This window comes from Microtus pennsylvanicus, chromosome X, assembly GCF_037038515.1.
Source record: "Microtus pennsylvanicus isolate mMicPen1 chromosome X, mMicPen1.hap1, whole genome shotgun sequence".
Classification (NCBI taxonomy): Eukaryota; Metazoa; Chordata; class Mammalia; order Rodentia; family Cricetidae; genus Microtus; species Microtus pennsylvanicus.
The window spans coordinates 28446193-28466302 of record NC_134601.1 but is presented as its reverse complement, the minus strand read 5'-3'; the positions used below and the strand labels follow the sequence as shown (position 1 = coordinate 28466302).

The following is a 20110-nucleotide window of genomic DNA, read 5'->3' as shown; positions in this document are numbered from 1 at the left end:
GAAAATAAATTTAATGAAAATAAGCCTTAGAATTAGAAAGCATTTTAGACATGCATACCGTATGTTCTCAGAAATGTTCCAGCACATCAGTCCGACACAATTCAACACTAAACTGAGTTGTCGACCATAGTCTATTATATGGTAAGAAGGATTTTTCCTACTTTAGGGATGATTATAATTTTGAAATTGCATTAGTAAAAGTAGATTGTTTTCCCTCAATATATGAAAGAGAGATTTCTGAAGTTCCTTTAGCCACTCACTGCACAATCTACATTACCAGAAAACCTGATAATGTTATTAGACTGGAGGTTAACTTTTGGAAGGAATGACTGGGCCATAAGGAACCATAATGAGTGATGATGGTCAGTCTCACCAGACCATTTTCAGAGCCCAAAAAACAGAGATGCAAATCTATTTGGTGGGAGGTTCAATAAAACTTGATTGTAAAAATAGGTGGCAATAGTCCCTCTAGATGGGCCAGCTCAGGACCCTAAAAACAGTCCAAAAAGAAAAAAAGAGAAAGAAAGAAAGAAAGAAAGAAAGAAAGAAAGAAAGAAAGAAAGAAAAGAAAAGAAAAGAGAAGAGAAGAGAAGAGGTGGTAGTTGCCAATTCTGGACAAGTCTACTCAAACCAACTTCAGAGATTTCTTGGCCATGGAAACATATACAAAGTGCTGTCACTCTTTCCCGCAGTGACCTTTAAGATTGTCTGCAAACAGCTAAACATACACTTGCATCTTCAACAACATTTGTTGCCAGTTGCTTTTTTTTCGTTGTTGTTGTTGTTTTTGAGACAGGGTTTATCTGTGTAGTTTTGGAGCCTGTCCTGGAACTCACTCTATAGACCAGGCTGGCCTCGAACTCACAGAGATATGCCTCCCAAGTGGTGGGATTAAAGGCATATAACCACCACACATACAATTAAAGAAAAAACAGTCCCCTTAGCAAACGATGGAGGAAAAACTGCATTTCCATATGTAAAAGAATAAAACTAGATTTACCCCCCCACACACACACACAAATTGAAAATGCCTGAAAGGTCTTCACATTAGCCCTCAAACTTTGACAATGCTAGAGGCATACATATGGGATAGAAGTGATAGAAGCCTAGGCAGGGTGTTCCTTAAACGGACTCTATTATCAAATTAATTATAAAAAATTAACAAATAGGATTCTATGAAATTAAGTATGCCCTTTGCAGCAGAAGAAGTTATAAGCAAAATGAGGAGATAGCTTTCAGAAAAACAAGAAGATTCTGCCAGCTATATTTCAGACAGAGGTTAATATTCAGAATACATAATTAATTGCAGAAATTAAATATAAGAGATCCTTACTCCTCTCATCAGTAGGGCTAACACATTGAACAGATAGTTCTTAAAGGAAGGAACACAAATGACTCATAAATACTTGAAAATGTATTCAACCTTAACTATCAGGGAAATAGAAAGTAAAGCTGCTTTCAGATTCCTTTTCACCCTTGTCAGAATGGCTCATGTTTAGAAAATAAATGTTTCCCTGATACTTCCTAGAACACCAGGAACCAAAGACTGGATAGTCCAGAGACTCAGGATAGAAGAAGCAAAAAAAGAAAAAGAAAGAAATGATTCCTAATGATATAGTGCTAACCTCATGGAAAGGAGCCTAGCATAATCATCATCAGAGAGGCTTCATCCAACAACTAATAGAGACAAATGCAAAGACACACAGTCAAACTCAGGGAATCCTGTGGAAGAAGGGGAGAAAGGATTGTAGGAGCCTGAGGGGTCAAGAACACTACGAAAAATCCCATGGAATCAACAGACCTGGGATCATAGGGGGCCCACGGTGTCTGAACCAACAACCAGCATGGGACTTACCTAACCCTCTGCATATCTTCTTGTGGAGGTCCTAACAGTGGGGAACAGGGGTTGTCTATCACTCTTCCTCAGCTCTTGGTACCATTTTCCTTCCACTCGATCCCCTTGCCCAGCTTTAATATGAAGGTTTGTGCCTAGTCTTATAGTAACTTGTTATGTCAGGTTTGATTGGTATCACTGGGAGGCCAGTCCTTTTCTGAAGGGAAATGGGGGAGGAGTGGGTTAAGAGGGGAGGTGGGGGAGGAGAGGGGAGGAAGAGGAGGGAGGAGATATACGAGAGAAGAATAAATTGAAAAAAATTAAAAATAAGAAAAAAAAAGAAGAGAAGGGAGTACACCTAGCTGTTGTATAAAATGTGTCCTTTGTACACAAAGAACTTTGTCATTCAGAACATCCTAGGGACTATAGACATCATGACCATTTCCAAAGTGATGTCTCCAGTGCTTATGTGCTTCCACACTGTATGTAAAGTTACCGTGTGAGTTATGTCATCCCCTGCAAAAATACTCAGGAATTGATTTTGTGAGGCCCCATGACCCTACAGTCTATGCAAAAATATGATTTCTGGGGCAGGGGGAGACCCCAACAGAATGAAAACTATAAAAAAATCAAGCTAAAGGAAAATTTTACTCTTCATACTTTGGTATGTGTGCATATATAATCATTTATGTGATAAATGATTAACCCTAGTTTCCCACAAGACATGCATTTTCATAAGAAATATCTGATATGTATAACTAATTTTAAACCTTTTTAGCTTTTATATGTATGAGTTTTTGCCTGCATACATACTTAAATATATATGTTTACATATATATTTATATATACATGTGCGTGCCTGGTATACACAGAAGGTAGAAGGCAATGGATCCCCTGGAACAGAAGTTACCGGTGGCTGGGTGGTGCAAACTGAATTGGGGTCCTCTACAAGAGCAGCCAAGGTGCTTAACTACTGACCTAGCCCTCTAACCCCTCTATAACTGATTGACAACAAGATGGACTGTCTCATTTGTTGTATTTTTGTGTTGCGGTGTTCTTCTTTTTGAGTCAAGATCCCACCATGTAGCAAAGGCTGGCCTGAAAGAGTCAATTCCCATTCCAGTCCCTTGAGTGCCACCAGACCTGGCTGATTATAGGGCATTTCCTGTTTGATTTTTAATCTATCTCTCACAGTTTTAGACTGGTCTCAAACTTGCTATGTAGCCAAGGTTAGCCTTGATCTCCTAATCCTCCTTGCCTCTAATTTCCTACTGCTGAGATTACAGGCATATACCACAGCACACAATACATGGGGCATGTCACTGAACCAAAATGAGCCTAATGAGTTTCTATAGCACTTCTTTCAAAGGACTGAGCCAGTAATTAATGTAACCATTCAGACAATAGTTGTTCCTTAGGAAATGTAAGTTCAAGTCTGTTAACACCAAGGTAATATTTATACATAGTTTAACTTTACCCTCTTTTGTGGTACGGAATAATGACCAGGGCCTTACATAAGCTAGAATCTCAATATGCAGCCAAGGCTAGTCTGGAAGTTATGATTCTTCTGTATCCACATTGCAAGTACTAGGATTATAGCCGTGATTGATTTGTCTGTTCTGAGATGTAAGTATATGCTGCAGAGGCTGGCTTTGAACTCCTCATCCTGCCTCAGCCCTCTGCCAATAGCTGTAAGCCACAGCTGACAGTCTCACTTCTCCACGATCCTCCCTCCTCTGTTTCCTTTAGGGTATAACAGTTATCACCATTTAAGATGCAATACATTTGACCTGTTGGTTTATTGTCTTCTGCTATAAAAAATTCTGTTCCATACTAGTCTCTGGCTTAGAATAGTGTGGCACTTACTATTCTAAAAATGAATAAAAAAGAACTGTGAATGAATGAGTGAATGCCAGAGGCCCTGAAAGTAATGTAGAGAGGAAAGGAGTCATATACACTGCTGGTGGTAATGTAAACTAATAAAGCCATTTTGAAAGACAGTTGATTCTCACACTAAAACCTGAACCACCATATGACCCAGCTCTATATTTCCTGGGTATAAACGCTAAAGGACTATTCATTACTACCCCGAGTAGCATGCAGGACCATATTCATTGCTGCACTGTTCACAACAGCTAAAAACTGAGTCAGCCTAGATTTCCATTAGCAGATTAATGGGTAAAGAAGGTGTAGTACGTAGACACAGTAGAATCTTATTCTACTCTAAAGATGTGGTAGCCCACATGTGACTCAGTTTTCATCCGGAGTCAATTCTGACTTAAAGGTCATTTGAGTTCAAGCTTGCCTGCTCTGCCTGCATCCTTGAGGGCTGTGAGAAAGTGCTGATTAAGCCCATGGGAAAGAGCATTTTGCCCATGGGAAAAGAACACATTATCTATTAAGAAGTAGAAAGCAGAAACTGCTTGCCGCTAGCAGAATTCAAAGGAGTGATATGAACCTGCTTATACTTTCTCCCAAGGACAGTGCAGGGAGGTAACTGTACAGCTCTTTGTTCTGCCTTCTGCCCTTAATCTGTAAAAATGCAAGTTCTGAAATAAACTCTGGGCTCCTTGGCTGTTTTGACATCACCAAACAGAGCTCCTGATTCTATCCTGTGTTTTCTGTCTCAGTTTCTTTCATCTGACATTTCATCACACCCAATCGAGAAACCGAGCTGACTCTGTTAAAGCAGGCTCTGACATAAAAGCTAAAATAAAATAAAAATCATGTTATTTTTAGGAAAATGGGTGGAATAGAAATTTTTGGTGATTTTGTTCTTTGACAGTTTTATATTTATTTATTTACTATGTATATAATATTCTGTCAGTGTGTATGCCTGCAGGCCAAAAGAGGGTACCAGACCCCATTACAGATGGTTGTGAGCCACCATGTGGTTGCTAAGAATTGAACTCAGGACCTTTGGAAGAGCAGGCAATGCTCTTAACCTCTGAGCCATCTCTCCAGTCCCCTCTGACAGTTTTATATATTTATTTAGTGAATTATAGGCATTTCACCCCTTTCTTCTTCCCCTTCCTCTCCCATTGAAACCATTCTTTCCAACAAATCATCCTTTCATGTCTTCTTTTTGTGCATAACCCACTGAATTTAGACAGTGAATGAACGGTCCACCTCTCTTTCAACAACCATTAAATGTCAACAGTCTCTAAGGGCCAGTTGGACCTTGAATGGGTCCTGTGCCTTTAACTACAGCCACAACAAGTTCATTAATGTAATGGCTATGCCATGCCAAAAGATATCTTTCTGTTGTACATCTCCCCATCTTATGACTCTTCTGAGCTTACTTATTCTGAGCCACTTTGGTTGGTTATGGGCTTCTGCATTATCTTCCTCCATGACCATAAGAAGTTTCTTTGATGATGGCAGCTTAATTAAAATTGAATATTTAGATTAAACAATTAAAAATGAATATTTAGAAGGCATTTGACAACATGAGTGTTCAGCAAAAATCATAATAGTGGTGAACTTAAGTTTATTATATTAAGCAAGGCAATTTAGATTCAGAGAGCCAAATGCCACATTTTCTCTTATAGATGGATTCCTGATCTTAATTTTATATATGTGCATGCACAGGTGTGAGCATATGTCTGCAATGAATGGGGAACAATCGAGAATAAAAACAGATCATAGGAGAAGGGGGAAGGAAAGGAGACAGATAAGGGAACAGAATACACATGACATGAAAACAGAGAGAGCTACTTTGGAGAAGAGGGGAGAACTAGTAAAAGGGGTTCAGGGGATAGAGAGGGAAAGGATAAACAGCATCCGCACGAGAATTCCATACGGAAACTTATTTCTTCATTTTAAATTAACCACATATTTTTAAATTCCTGAAAGTGAAAAAAACGTACAAATGACAATTGGTAGGAAATCATGTCAAACACAACAAATTTCAGACATAACTTGTCAGCTGGTGGTTCAATACTTGTGTCTTCATTTATATGCCTAGCATTTAAAAACTTTGTGCCACGATTAGTTGAATTACAGAAAGGACGCCAGTTTGTTGTCTAAAGTACATGCATTTCAGAAATGGAGGAAATCCGTGTTTTGGTAAACAAATTTCACACATTTCCCATTTACTACCTTCCTGGAATTGAGAGCTACTTGCTAGTTGACACTCTGTGAAAGGTCCACAGAGCTGGCCAAAGCAAGGGTGTGCATCTCTGTGGTGAAAATAGGTGTCTGAAGGCCTGCCTTCAAGAACTTGGGCATGGAGCAACCTAAGCCTCTCTGTGAGCAATGCTTCCCCAGGCAGCCTGACTCTGCTGATCCCAAGCAGGGACTGAAGGTTATGACACTCCTTGCAAGGCAACTTCCAGAAGAGGAAGGGACAGGAGTACAGATGAAAGCACACATGGGGAGCTGTGAAATGATCCCCTCGGCACCCCCTCTTGTGCAAGTCATAAAACACGCAAAGGCACAGAGAGAAGTAAACTGTGTGCCCTCTCACCACTTTTCCCTTCTCTGCAGATTCACTGGCCTGGTAGCAGCCCCTTTGAGGCCCTGATTGTCACATGCATGCTTCTTGCAAGCCTCGGTCTGGAGGAAAAGAGTTGGGATATTAGAAGAGCCTGGTACTCTGAGGTGCAGCCCCAGGCACTGGGACTCCAATTTGCTGAAAGCTCAGGGATGTTTATCTTTCCCCTCCTTGATTCCCAGGCCTCACCTGAAATGTATCAAGGACCTCATGCTCTCCAATGCAGCCCAGCTCATCCTCAAGGTATGTGGAGTGCGAGAAGGACAGGTAACCTCCCTTACTGCCACTAGACAGAGGCAGTGACCACAAAGTGCCACCACTTAGCCTGTGCTACTCATACTGGGATATGTGTGCCAGACTTAGCACTATTGTCATGGTGAAGAAAAAAAAAAAACCCTGATAGAACCCACAGTGTTTTTCATCACTTATGCCCAGAAGTCAAAGCAGAAATTGGGACATTCCTAATAGGGAACCTTTAAAAAAGCTCAAGAAAATAACAAGTGGAAATTAAAAATTACAAAATTTCCTATTGTTTGTAACTTGAGATATTAGTCATATCCTATAATTTACCTCTTTATGGTGCACAATTCAGTGGTTTTGTATATATTCAAAATATTATACAACTGTCATAATTATCAAAGTCCAGAACATTTCCCACATCTTAAAGAGAAAATGAAGAACAAACATAACTCCTTATCTTTCAGCAGTCACTCCTGTATTTCGATTTCTAGATGTTATAGTAACCACTAATCTGCTTCAGTGGGTCTGTCTTCTTATTCGAGACAGTCTCATGTATCCCAGCTGTTCTTGAACTCACTATGTAGACTACAATGATCGTGTTAAGCTCCTGTCCCTCCTGTCTCTGCCTACCAAGCACTGCAATTCTATACATACATTTCAAAGGTGAGGTCTATCTGACTATTTATTCATTTTTTTTGAGACACAGTCTCACTTTGTAGTCCTGTCGGGCCTGGAACTCCCTATATAGACACGACTGACTTTGAACTCAGATCCACTTGTTTTTGCCTCCCAAGTGTTAGGATTAAAAGCATGCAGCACTACACCCGACCCACATTTTCTTGTATGATGATCGATGTGAAGGTCTGTCCTCACTGTGGATGGGGCCACCCTGAGCTGGTGATCCTGGGTGCTCTGAGAAAGCAGGTTGAGCAAGCCATGGTGTGTAATCCAGCGGGCAGCCAGGAGGCAGATCCTGCCTCCAAGTTCCTGCCTTGTGGTCCTCTCCTAACCTCCCTCACTGATGGGAGTTTGACCTCAGAGTTGGAAGCTGAAATAAACTCTTTCCTCTCCAAGTTGCTTTTGGTCGTGATATTTTAGCACATCAATGGAAAATTACTAAAGATAGCAGGTAAAGTGTGCTTCTACCAAAACTGACCTCCTGAAGTTGAATCCCCAGCCCCAGTGGTAAGAGAAATCTGACTTCTGATAGTTGTCTTCCAACCTCCACCCACGCCTCATAGCATGCATATATAAAATATAAATGAATGTACTGAATTATTTTAAGGTGGTTCAGGTCTAAAAAATTTTACAGGATTTCTCATTCTCAAATTTTAATAATTTATAATATATTTTAGGTGAAAATTCTTTATCAAACATAAACAAATATTTCTGATTTATTGAATTCACCTTTCATTTCTTTTGGAATTTTTTATTTTCTTGTCATTGAAAATTTATACAGTATATTCTGATCATATTTGTTTCTAACCTCCATCTCTTCACAAATCTTCTCTGCCTGCCCACCCATCTGACTCCAAGCCTTCTTTTTCTCTCTACTTTGAAAACAAACAGATAATTTTAAAAAACCAACAATTCAAAATTTAAAATTCAGGTCCTCATTCTTGGCAACAAGTCCTTTAGCCAAGGAACCATCTCCTCAACTCAATATTAAAACATGTTATTTCTTTTTTTAGGGCTTATTCTATTTATAATTCTCTCTCTCTCCCTCTTACCTTCCCTCCCCCTCTCTTCCCTGCCCCCGTCTCTCTGTGTGTTTGTGTGTGTGTGTATGAGTGCAACTTTTACCAAAGTCCAGAAATTGGTATCAGATCCTTGCAGCTAGAGTTACAAGTGGTTGTAAGCTATGAGTTTTGGTTGTTAAGAATCAAATTTGGGTCCTCTACAAGTGTTTCTTAAGTCACTATTATAAGAAGGTTTGGTAACCCTGAAATAATGGGGTTAGAGGAAAACTGTAACACTAATCTGTGCCCATAAAATTCAATAAAAATATACCAAATAAAATTATTTCTATGTTAAGAAATATTATAACTGAATATAGTAACCCATGTAGCCTCCGGTTTATTTTAACTGAGACCAGTGTTTTTTTGTTAAAACTTTTATTTATTTATTTATTTTGGTTTTTGACACAGGATTTCTTTGTCTGCAGTCAAGTGACTAGTCATGGAATAAAATTTCAAACATAATTTTCTGGAAGATAGCCTAGTTAAAAAATAAGAAAGGGATTTCTTTGAGTTGATTTTGTAAAAGAAGATTTAGCAGAGTCAAGTATGATGCATATTTAATAAGATGTATTATTAGAAAGTTTTGATCACCCTGGGGCAGTCCTCCCTGAATTAAGCTACTAAAAAAATAAATTTGTGGTGTAGGAATTCCTTCTCTTTGTGTGTGGCTTTCATTGGATAATGAATAAAAAAACTGCCTGGGCCTAGTTGATAGGACAGGACTTAGGTAGGCAGAATAGACAGAACTGAATGCTGGGAAGAAGGGCAGAGTGGCAGACGCCATGGATCTCCTGCCTGAGATGGACGCTGGTTAGAATCTTGCCAGTAAGCCACAGTCACGCGATACACAGATGAACAAAAATGGGTTAAATAAAGATGTAAGAATTAGCCAATAAAAAGTTAGAGCTAATGGGCCACGCAGAGTTTAAATGAATACAGTTTCTGTGTGATTATTTCGGGTGTAAGATAGCTGTGAGGACGCTCTTCCTGTTACAAACTTGTTAATAGTAAATTTCATTGATTAAATGTTGTGAGAAAATATTACTAGCCCAGTGGCTCCTCTCTCATCTCAATCCCATACAGTAGAAAATATTTGTCTTTTTTTTTAAAAAAAACAGGATCTCACTATGTAGATCTGGCTGTCCTGGAACTCACTATGTAGACCAGGCTGACCTCTTGCAGAGATTCACCTGCCTCTGCCTCTGTGTGCTGGGAATAAAGGACTGTAGCACTCTGTCTGGCTAAAATATTTGTCTTTTCAGATGGTAATGATTTCCAACTGTTATACAAGGAGGTGGATACTGTCATAAAGACTTTGTCCCTACTATCAAATACAGTCTAAATACCTACATTTTTAAGCACAGAGGTCTTAAAATTGAACAAACTCTGACACCCACAAAATTAAAAGCTGAGGAGGGGACATAGCAAGCCAGGACTGCTGACCAATCAGAGAGGCCTTGTATAACACAGGGTTGAAGTCACAGAGGGATGGGTGGAGCAAGGGGCGGGGCGTCCTGTGGAGCTTATAAACTCAGGGCTCTGCTAGGCCACACCAGTGAGATCCACTCTCTAGTAGGGCACTCAGCTATTGATCTACCAGACATCTTGTACCACAGGTGAGAACCTGGTGCCCAGGAGGACCAGGCAAGATGGGGCCTGCCAACATTCAGGCAGTAGTACTTTGTGGCTGAGGGAATCCCATTTCGAAGCACACTTCACAGTGGCTTTGTTTCCCGTATTGCTGTCCAGAGTGGGATCCTGGGGGTCCCACCTTAGAAGGCCCAAGGGGACAAGCAACTCCGAGGAAAGGCCAGGAGTAGAGTTGAGGCAGGCACAGGGGAATAGGGTGCAATCTTTTAGGTTTAATTTTATCCTTTGTCCCTTAGGGCACTGGATAGTGACAAGGTATTTGTAAATGGCACAATTCAGACAAATGATCCTGTCCTGCCCTGCAGTTATAAATGTGTGAATCCAATTTCCCCAGCTTTGAGATCGGCGATGTTCACCTGGTAAAGGAGGGCCTTAGGATACCCTTGACTAAAAGGGTTTGAGAGGTGGAAGCTTCAGAGCTGGGGGTGGGGTAGGGTGGAGGGCTCTCTAGTCTACCCTGGTCACTAGATTGTATCCTAGCCCTGCTAAGATAGAACCAGGCCCTGGCTGGAGAGCTCTGCCTTCTTATCTTTGGAAATAGAACTCACCTGTATTTGGCATTCCTCATTCTACTAAAGGTTTTGAGTCTTGATCATAAATAGCGACTTTTCTTTTTCTTTTATACACTCTCTAAGGTTACAAGAAGGTATTATGAGACTTGTAATTGATAATGACAAGGTTAAACCCTTCCCTGTCTTATTGCAGTGTTCTAATACACTGACTTTGGACATTCAATAGAAATTAGTAAAGTGTTGTGCGCCTCTCTTTTAGTGTGTGATGCTCACCATCATTCCCAAATCCCCTAAAAGTAGCTGACTGGAAGGTGAAGATGCTCATAGTCTCATTTTACCTTTGCTGGGATTTTAAAAGTTAGGCTTTTATTTTCCCCTGGGTTTCTAGAGTATCTTAGTTTCTGGAGCATCTTCATCTGCTGTCATTTGCTGCCACCAGAAATGGACTAAAGCTTTGCAATCAGAGTACCCGAAGAAAACATGACTTTCTAAGACTGGCTGTTTCCTTGTTGAAAATCACAGTGCAAAGTATTCGTTGATATTTTGAATTTTTATGAATTTTAATTGTTATTCATAATCTGGTCATAGTTCTAGCAGGTAACGTTTTGTTGTTGTTCTTTTAGTCAAAATGGCTGACAAACTTGACATGTCGGAAGTTGAAAAATTTGACAGATCAAAACTGAAAAAAACAACTACCACAGAAAAAAATACGCTTCCATCGAAGGAAAGTAAGTCATGGAAGTTTCTAGTTGAGAGGAACAGTGGTGAAAGTTGGCATAGTCACTTAACAAACCTATGTTGTATTAAAATTGCAAAAACCTAAGTAGTAGTAAGAATTATGATAATGCAGCAATTAAAATATCTAGTAATTATCTTTTTATTTAGATAATGTACATGGTTTGTATGCTAGGTTAAAGTAATAATGGTATCATAGACTCATTTCTTCTTACAAAATTACTAAAATTACATTAAAGCTAATTCTTGAACATTGGATGTGGTACTATATAAATCTCAATTTTGCCCAGGTTTTATGTTAATGTGAATGTTACACATTTTTCAGGATGCAACAGTTTGAATCTATGCTTTCACACACAAAAACTGTGCAAACTGTAGTTTAGGTCTTCTAGAAATACCTATAAAATAAGGTGGAAGACTAAGTTTAGAGTTTATGTGTGTCCCAGCTTCCTAGATTCAAAGAATCAGTTTGCTCTTCAGAATAACAACGTCCTGGAGAAACTCAAAGTGAACTTTTAAAAGCTGAGTGGCATTTTTGTCTTGTCAGCTCTAATTGAGAACTCAAGAATTCAAAAAATCATCTGAAAAGACGAAACTTCCTAATTGTATACGGATAAAACCAAATGAAATTCTTACTTACTCCTCATTCCTAGAACACTCTGTGGACAATAACTATTTTCACAATATTTTAAATCTATTACTTAAATATAAACTTTATATATAAGAATATATAGATTATTGTAAAGTCTTCAGGTGTTCTAACACATACACACCACTATGAGGATAAGTGGTTAGGGCTTTTGCATTCAAAGGCATGTTTATCAGCCTTCAGTGACCTAGTAAAGCTATCTTGTAGAAGAAACCTAATTTAATTTTAAGAAAACAAAAAAAAAAGAAAGAAAAGAAAGAGGAAAATCCCTTTTAATATTTCTTTTTCTATTTTTCTTTCCCTAGCCATCCAACAAGAGAAGGCGTTTGACAGAAAGACCACAAAATGAAGATCACATTTGAAGAATAAACATGAACATTGCCAAACAATCTTTGTTTCAGGAGTGGTTTTTTTTGTTTTTTTGTTTGTTTGTTTTTTGTAAGCCTATTTGTTTCTAGAGATGCCTGACAATTGCTAATGGCCTCTCACCTATACCTGATAGTTAAGTGTTAATCAGTACCCAGTTAAGCAGTGATCAGGAACAGACATTCCCTTTGTTTTTAAACTTCCTCATTGATGAACAAATTACAGATGGCTGTTGTGGGATATTTGGTCAAAAGTGAGACCCCAGCCCTCTAGCACCCCTATATCCAATGAGTCTGGGAAGATTGGAAGCAGCACCCCAGTCCCTGGCATCCATCCTAAGCCCCTTCCCCCTGGAAGTTGCCTTGGTTCAGACTCCACCTCAGGGAAGCCTGCCAAGTGCTGACCCTCTCCAGGAAGGGTCAGGACCACTCTCACAGGCTAGTTAACATATGGTCTCAGGTTTTGCATGGTCTCTCTGTCTCCCCAGTCCCTCCCTCCTCCCCCACCATGTTCCCAACCACCCAGGAGCATTGCATTCATTAAACGTGAGCATCTTTGATTTGCTGTAATCTGGTGTAATTGGAGCTTTTTTGCCTGGCTGAAAAGGCTCATCTTATGATTTTTCCTAACAGATGAAAGTTTCCCACCAAAAGGATCTGTTTTTCCCACACAGGGTCCAGGGCCACGTGCTGTAAAACACCCTTCCTGTACACCCTCTCCGCCAGACTGGATCGACTTCATCTTGGGGAAGTCTTTTTTGCTTATGCTGAACTTGCACATACATATTCACTGTGGCTATAGTCACAAAAGTTAAATGAAATCAGCCTAGATGTTCATCAATAGTTAGATTAATAATGAAATTTGTCTCTCTCTCTCTCTCTCTCTCTCTCTCTATATATATATATATATATATATATATATATATATATATATATATATATATATAATCGGTGGGGGGAGGGAGAAAGAGAGAGAAAGAGAGAGATTTTAGAGAGATTTTATTCAAGTAAGTATGTAAATTGCAGGACAGTGGATGTAATTGAAAAATATACTGAGTAAGATAACCCAGGCCTAGAAAGAAAGAAAACTATATGCCCTCTCTCATATGTAGACCTTACCTTTTTTGTTTATTTAAATTTGAGTGTCTCTAAAGGCCAAGATGTTGGAGAAAGGCCATTATGGGCGGGGAGAGAAGAGGGCTTAAATGAAGTATGTGGGAGAACACTGAGGATCCAACAATTAAAGTGGGGCTTAGAAGGGGTTAGGGAAGAGAGGGTAAGGGATGGCTAGCCAATACTAAAGTTGCATTAAAAAGCCATGTAGAGCCGGGCAGTGGTGGCACACTGCTCTTCATACTGAGTGGCCTTGCCCCCCAGCCTTAATACAAGGGGAGGTGGTTAGTCTTACTGTAACACGATATGCCATGTTTTGTTGATACACATGGGAGACCTGCCCTTTCCTAAACAGAAAGGAAGGAGAAGCGAATTGGGGGGTAGAAACAGAGGGTGGACTGAGGGGACTTGGAGGAGAGGAGGGAGGAAAAGCTGTGTCCAGAATGTATAATAAGTACATACATAAAATTGTTTTTTAAAAAGCCACATAGAAAACTACTATTTTATAAGCTAATTAAAAATCAAGTTTTTGAAAGTATTTGAACAGAGATACTCTGCATATATACAAATAATGCTATTTCTAGAAGTCATGAGCTATTAAACAAAAGCTCCAGGAGCTGGAAAATGGATAAGAAATCTCTTGTAGAAGACCTAAGTTCACTTCCCAGCAGCTGCCTGAGGAAGCTCGCAAATGCCTGCAACTCCAGCTCCAGAGGAATCTGATGCCTCTGTCCTCAACAGGTATCTGCACTCGTTTGTACACACACACACACACACACACACACACACACACACACACACACCTTAGTAGCAGATATCAGGTACCTCACTATGAGTTGCTGATCTATGAAGCCCCATTGGTTTCCCGAAAAATACAACCAATTGCTATTGCTTTCGGTTATGCACCAGAATTAGAAATTAAGGTCCTACTGCTAAAGACATTCAATACTTTGATATTTTGGTTCCAGACCTCAAGGAATCAAGCTGGCAGAGAGCTGAAAGCTTCCTACATGCTAGCCACCTTTCCTAATGCCAAAGGGAGTGATTCATTCTACTGGAGAAAGAAAAGTCATCGATGGTTTTATGCAGCTGGGAACCCTGTAATCTGCATTATTGGCATGTTAGGAAATATTCCCTGATGTTGCAATAGCAGAATGACAGTTACTTGGGGGGCATGAACTACCTTGTTTGTATTTGAAGCCTGTTTCACAGGAAGGAATCCATGCCTGGTAGTATAATACTGGCCAATACTCCGTGGTTAGGAAAGTCATGTGTGCAAGGTGGAAATTTCTGCTGCTGTCTTGCTGAATAAACATGATCAAGCTGATTTCTAAATATATATGGATTGTATTTGGTTTGGTTTGGCCTGGAACTTGATATGTAGACTAGGCCCGGCAGCAAACTCACAGACCTGTGCCCGCCTCTGCCTCCAGACTGCTGGAATTAAAGGCATAAACCAACCACATCTGCCCTACATATTTCCATTTCTATCCATACAATAGTGCTCCTCTCATCCTTCTGTTCAGCAGGGCAGGGGTGGTGCACACCTTTAGTCAAAGTACTCAGGAGGCAGAGGCAGGCAGATCTCTGAGAGTTCAAGGCTAGCCTGGTCTATAGAGCGAGTTCCAAGAGAGCCAGAGATACACAGAGAGAGACCCTGCCTCTAATAGACAAACAGACAAATAGATAGATAAATAAATAAAGGAAGGAAGGAAGTTTATTTTGCAGTGGATGACAATGAAGAGATGTGTAGATATGTAACTGGTCAAAGAACTAAAAATAACTGCTTGTTGATTGCTCATCTCCAAATGGAACATCTCCAGTTCCGTTCCAAGGTTCAGGGATCATTGCAGAACTGGGGGTAGAAAGCAAATAAAGGCTGGGTGTAGGATACATGCTGTGAAACGCTGTCTATCTTCTGGAAGTGATACGGCTGTTCTACCTATGGGCCCACAGTAGAAAATAGAAGCTGGGTGTAGGATACATGCTGGGAAACACTGTCTATCTTCTGGAAGTGATACGGCTGTTCCACCTATGAACCCACGGTAGTTGTGTTTTCAAACTGAGGAAAAATGGCACAAGATGAGCCCAATAAACATTTCATGATGCGTAGGTAGAGGGGTATAAAGTACCAAGTCATCTGAGAAATTATTGGTGGTGACTAGTTTCTGGGGGATGAGGAGCCATTATTTTTTATATTATAGCCATTGCTAACTTGTCCATAGTATGGTTCATAGCCTCCAAACTATGCTCATGCAAGCAACATTAATTATGTTGACTAGGTCACAAACAAAGAAACCCCCAAATAACAATAATAAAATACTTGAAAGTAGGATTGAGAACTTGCTGGAAAGAAAATGTATAGCACCAGTGATGGGTGATGAGAGAAGACAATAGGGGTAAAAATTCAAATATGTTATACATTTGTATAGATTTGTCAAAGAAAAAAAACACTTCATTGAACTTACACGAAAACAGACATAAAGACCATTGAAATAGGATTGATAATACAGGCATAAACCCTCACAGACACAGAAAAACCTAATTTTTGACTGTTAAAAAAACTTAAACATTCTTATCCATCATAGAAATCCAAATCAAAAATAATTCTGAGATTCTATATTATACCTGTAAGAATGGCCAAGATCAAAAACACTAATAACAGCTTATGCTGGAGAGGATTTTGTGTAAAGGGAACACGCCTGCATTGCCGGTAGGAGTGCAAGCTGGTATAGCTCCTTTGGATATCAATATGGAAATTTCTCAGAAAACTAGGAAACAACCTTTCTCAAACCCAGCAATACCATTCTTGGGTATATATCCAAAGGATGCTCAATTGTGCCACAAGGACATGTGCTCAACTATGTTCATAGCAGCTTTGTTTGTCATAGCCAGAACCTGGGAACAACCTAAATGCCCCTCGACCGAAGAATGGATAAGGAAATTTGGTACATTTACACCATGGAGTACTACACAGCATAAAAAAATGACATCTTGAAATTTACAGGAAAATGGGTGGATCTAGAAAGCATCCTACTGACTGAGGTAACCCAGACCCAGAAAGACAATTATCATATTTACTCACTTATAAGTGGCTTAGGCATAAAGCAAAGAAAAACCAATCTACAGTTCACAATCCCAGAGAACCTAGCCAACAATGAGACCATAAGAGAGACATACATAGATCTAATCTAAATGGGAAGCAGAAAAAGACAAGATCTCCTGAGTAAATTGGGACCATGGGGCCCATGGGAGATGGTAGAAGGGGAGGGGGAGGAAGGGAAAGGAGTGGAGAAAAATATGTAGACACTTAATAAAAACAATATAAAAACGCTGTTAAAGCTGTTAAAAACATGCAATTAAAGAAAAGACAGACTCCTTAACAAATATGGGAGCCCACATATGACTCAGTTTCGATCTGGAGTCAATTCTGACTTAAAAGTCATTTGAGTTCAAGCATGCCTGCTCTGCCTGCATCCTTGAGGGCTGTGAGAAAGTTCTGATTAAGCCCATGGGAAAGAGCATTTTGCCCATGGGAAAAGAACACATTATCTTCTTATACACAAATTTAGTATATGCCAGCTGAGGGCACATCCAGATAGAAAAAAGAAACTGTTTGCTGCTAGCAGAATTTCACAGGAGCAACATGAACCTGCTTATGCTTTCTCCCAAGGACAGTACAGGGAGGTGGTTAGCTGACTGGGATGCTCTTTGTTCTGCCTTCTGCCCTTAATCTGTAAAAATGCAAGTTCTGAAATAAACTCTGGGCTCTTTGGCTGCTTTGACATCACCAAACAGACCTCCTGATTCTATCCTGTGTTTTCTGTCTCAGTTTCTTTCATCTGACATTTCATCATCCATGATCCAGGAAACCTAGCTCACTTTGTTTGAGCAGGCTCCGACATAAAAACTAAAATAAAATAAAAATCATGTTATTTTTAGGAAATTGGGTGGAATAAAAATTTTTGGTCTGTTGCGGGGTTGGTAAAGACCTTCTCCCAGTCAGTAGGTTGCCTTTTTGTCTTAGTGACAGTGTCCTTTGCTTTACAGAAGCTTCTCAGTTTTAGTAGGTCCCATTTATTCAATGTTGCCCTTAATGTCTGTGCTGCTGGGGTTATACCTAGGAAGCGATCTCCTGTGCCCATCTGTTGTAGGGTACTTCCCACTTTCTCTTCTATCAGGTTCAATGTGTTCGGACTGATATTGAGGTCTTTAATCCATTTGGACTTGAGTTTTGTGCATGGTGCTAGATATGGGTCTATTTTCATTCTTCAACAGGTTGACATCCAGTTGTGCCAGCACCATTTGTTAAAGATGCTTTCTTTCTTCCATTGTATACTTTTAGCTCCTTTATCGAAAATGAGGTGATCATAGGTTTGTGGGTTAAAATTCGGGTCTTCTATACGATTCCATTGGTCGACTTCTCTGTTTTTATGCCAGTACCACACTGTTTTCATTACTGTAGCTCTGTAATAGAGTTTGAAGTCAGGGATGGTAATGCCTCCAGAAGATCCTTTATTGTATAGGATTGTTTTGGCTATCCTGGGTTTTTTGTTTTTCCATATAAAGTTGATTATTGTCCTCTCAAGATCTGTGAAGAATTTTGATGGGACCTTGATGGGGATTGCATTGAATCTATAAATTGCCTTTGGTAGAATTGCCATTTTTACTATGTTGATCCTCCCAATCCAAGAGCAGGGGAGGTCCTTCCATTTTCTGGTATCCTCTTCAATTTCTTTCTTCAAAAACTTAAAATTCTTGTCAAATAGATCTTTCACTTCCTTGGTTAGAGTTACCCCAAGATATTTTATGCTGTTTGTGGCTATCGTGAAAGGTGAAGCTTCTCTGATTTCCCTCTCTGCTTCCATATCCTTTGTGTATAAGAGGGCGACTGATTTTTTGGAGTTGATCTTGTATCCTGCCACATTACTAAAGCTGTTTACCAGCTGTAAAAGTTCTTTGGTGGAGTTTTGGGGGTCGCTTATATAGACTATACTCACTCATAATTGGTTTCTAGCCATAAATAAGGGTCACGGAGTCTACAATTGGTGAACCTAAAGAAGCTAAATAAGAAGATGAACCCAAGGAAAAACATATAGTTATCCTCTTGCCTATGGGAAGTAGATAAAATTGCCGAGGAGGAAAGTGGGATCTTGGGGGTGGGATGGGTTGGGGGTAAGAGGAGATGGGGAGAGAAAAGTGAGAAGGGGAGGATGGGGGGAACTTGGGGAAACAGGATGATTGGGATAAAGGAAGGCTGGATAGAGGAGCACGGAAGCACAATTCTTAGTTAAGGGAGCCACCTTAGGGATGGCAAGAGACTTGAACCTAGAGTGGCTCCCAGGAGCCCAGGGCGATGTCCCTAGTTAGTTCCTTGGGCATATGAAGATAGGGAACCTGAAACGACCCTATCCTATAGCAATACTGACGAATATCTTGCATATCACCATAGAACCTTCATCTGGTGATGGATGGAGATAGAGACAGAGACCCACACTGGAGCACTGGACTGAGCTCCCAAGGTCCCAATGAGGAGCAGAAGGAGGGAGAACATGAGCAAGGAAGTCGGGACCACGAGGGGTGCACCCACCCACTGAGACAGTGGGGCTGATCTATTGGGAGCTCACCAAGGCCAGCTGGACTGTGACTGAAAAAGCATGGGATAAAACCGGACTCTCTGAACATGGCGAACAATGAGGGATGATGAGAAGCCAAGGACAATGGCACGGGGTTTTGATCCTAATTCACGTTCTGGCTTTGTGGGAGCCTAGCCAGTTTGGATGTTCACCTTCCTAGACATGGACAGAGGGGGGAGGACCTTGGACTTTCCACAGGGCAGGGATCCCTGACTGCTCTTTGGACTGGAGAGGGAGGGGGAGAAGAATGGGGGGAGGGGGAGAAGTGTGGGAGGAGGGGGAGGGAAATGGGAGGCTGGGAGGAGGGGGAAACTTTTTTTTCCTTTTCTCAATTAAAAAAAAAATCCCTTACTCTGAATCCTCAGGGCCATTCTCCCCCACTCACTGTGTTGGTGTGTTGGATTACAGTCTGAGTTAGCTAACTTGTAATCAACCCCAGTGTGTTTTCATCGGATACTGGCTCTGTGGTGGGCTTGATTGGGGGTCCTGTGAGACGGGCTTAACAATATCAGTCCAGGAACAACAATCCATTTTACGAGATAAATATTCAATATGAGTGCTTGGCATTGAAATGTGCTGAAACTATGCAAGTATTTCAGAGATTAGAAACTGATTAGAGGTCATTGTCCTTTTCGGTTCATGTTAACTTAGAGAACGTCTGTAATAATTTTGTGTCTTTCTGTATGTGCAGGGAGTCACACATTTATGCATCAACACATATGTTTACCCATGCTTATGGAAATTTCTCTTATAAGTTCAATAAATACATTAAAGAATCAGAAGTAGAATTTAAAGTATTAAGACTATCTAAATCCACTCTCATTTTATGGATAAGGAACTAGTGACAAATTAGGTTTGTTAAAATTTTCATAGTTACTCATTGGGCTCAACATTAAGGTATTGATATTTTAAAATTAATTTTGGGAGCAAGGGGGCGTTCATGACAGTTTCTGTGTGTAACAGCACGGGCTATCCTGGAACTTGCTCTATAGACCAGGCTGGCTTTGAACTCAGAGATCCACCTGCCTCTGTCTCTTGAGTGTAGTAATAGGAGCAGCGGGGCTGCGTCCCCGGCACCCCGGCCCCCCGGCTAGCTTATGCCCCGAAATAACAACACACAAATTGTATTCTTTTAAACACTG

The 20110-nt window shown here is 40.3% G+C and overlaps 1 protein-coding gene across 1 annotated transcript; it reads left to right on the top strand.

Moving 5' to 3' along the window:
• Window positions 1-11098: 11098 nt before the first annotated feature.
• Window positions 11099-12203, top strand: Tmsb15a (thymosin beta 15A). Its single transcript, XM_075958497.1, has 2 exons — window positions 11099-11198; window positions 12160-12203. Exons 1-2 carry the CDS (start codon window positions 11099-11101, stop codon window positions 12201-12203), a joined length of 144 nt encoding a protein of 47 aa, XP_075814612.1.
• Window positions 12204-20110: the final 7907 nt, after the last annotated feature.

What these genes read in the sequence shown, in the direction of transcription:
- Tmsb15a (XM_075958497.1), top strand. Translation starts at nt 11,099, where the DNA reads ATGGCTGACAAACTTGACATGTCGGAAGTTGAAAAATTTGACAGATCA. An exon ending in TACGCTTCCATCGAAGGAAA is followed by an intron (nt 11,199 to 12,159) that starts GTAAGTCATGGA and finishes TTCTTTCCCTAG; the next exon opens with CCATCCAACAAGAGAAGGCG.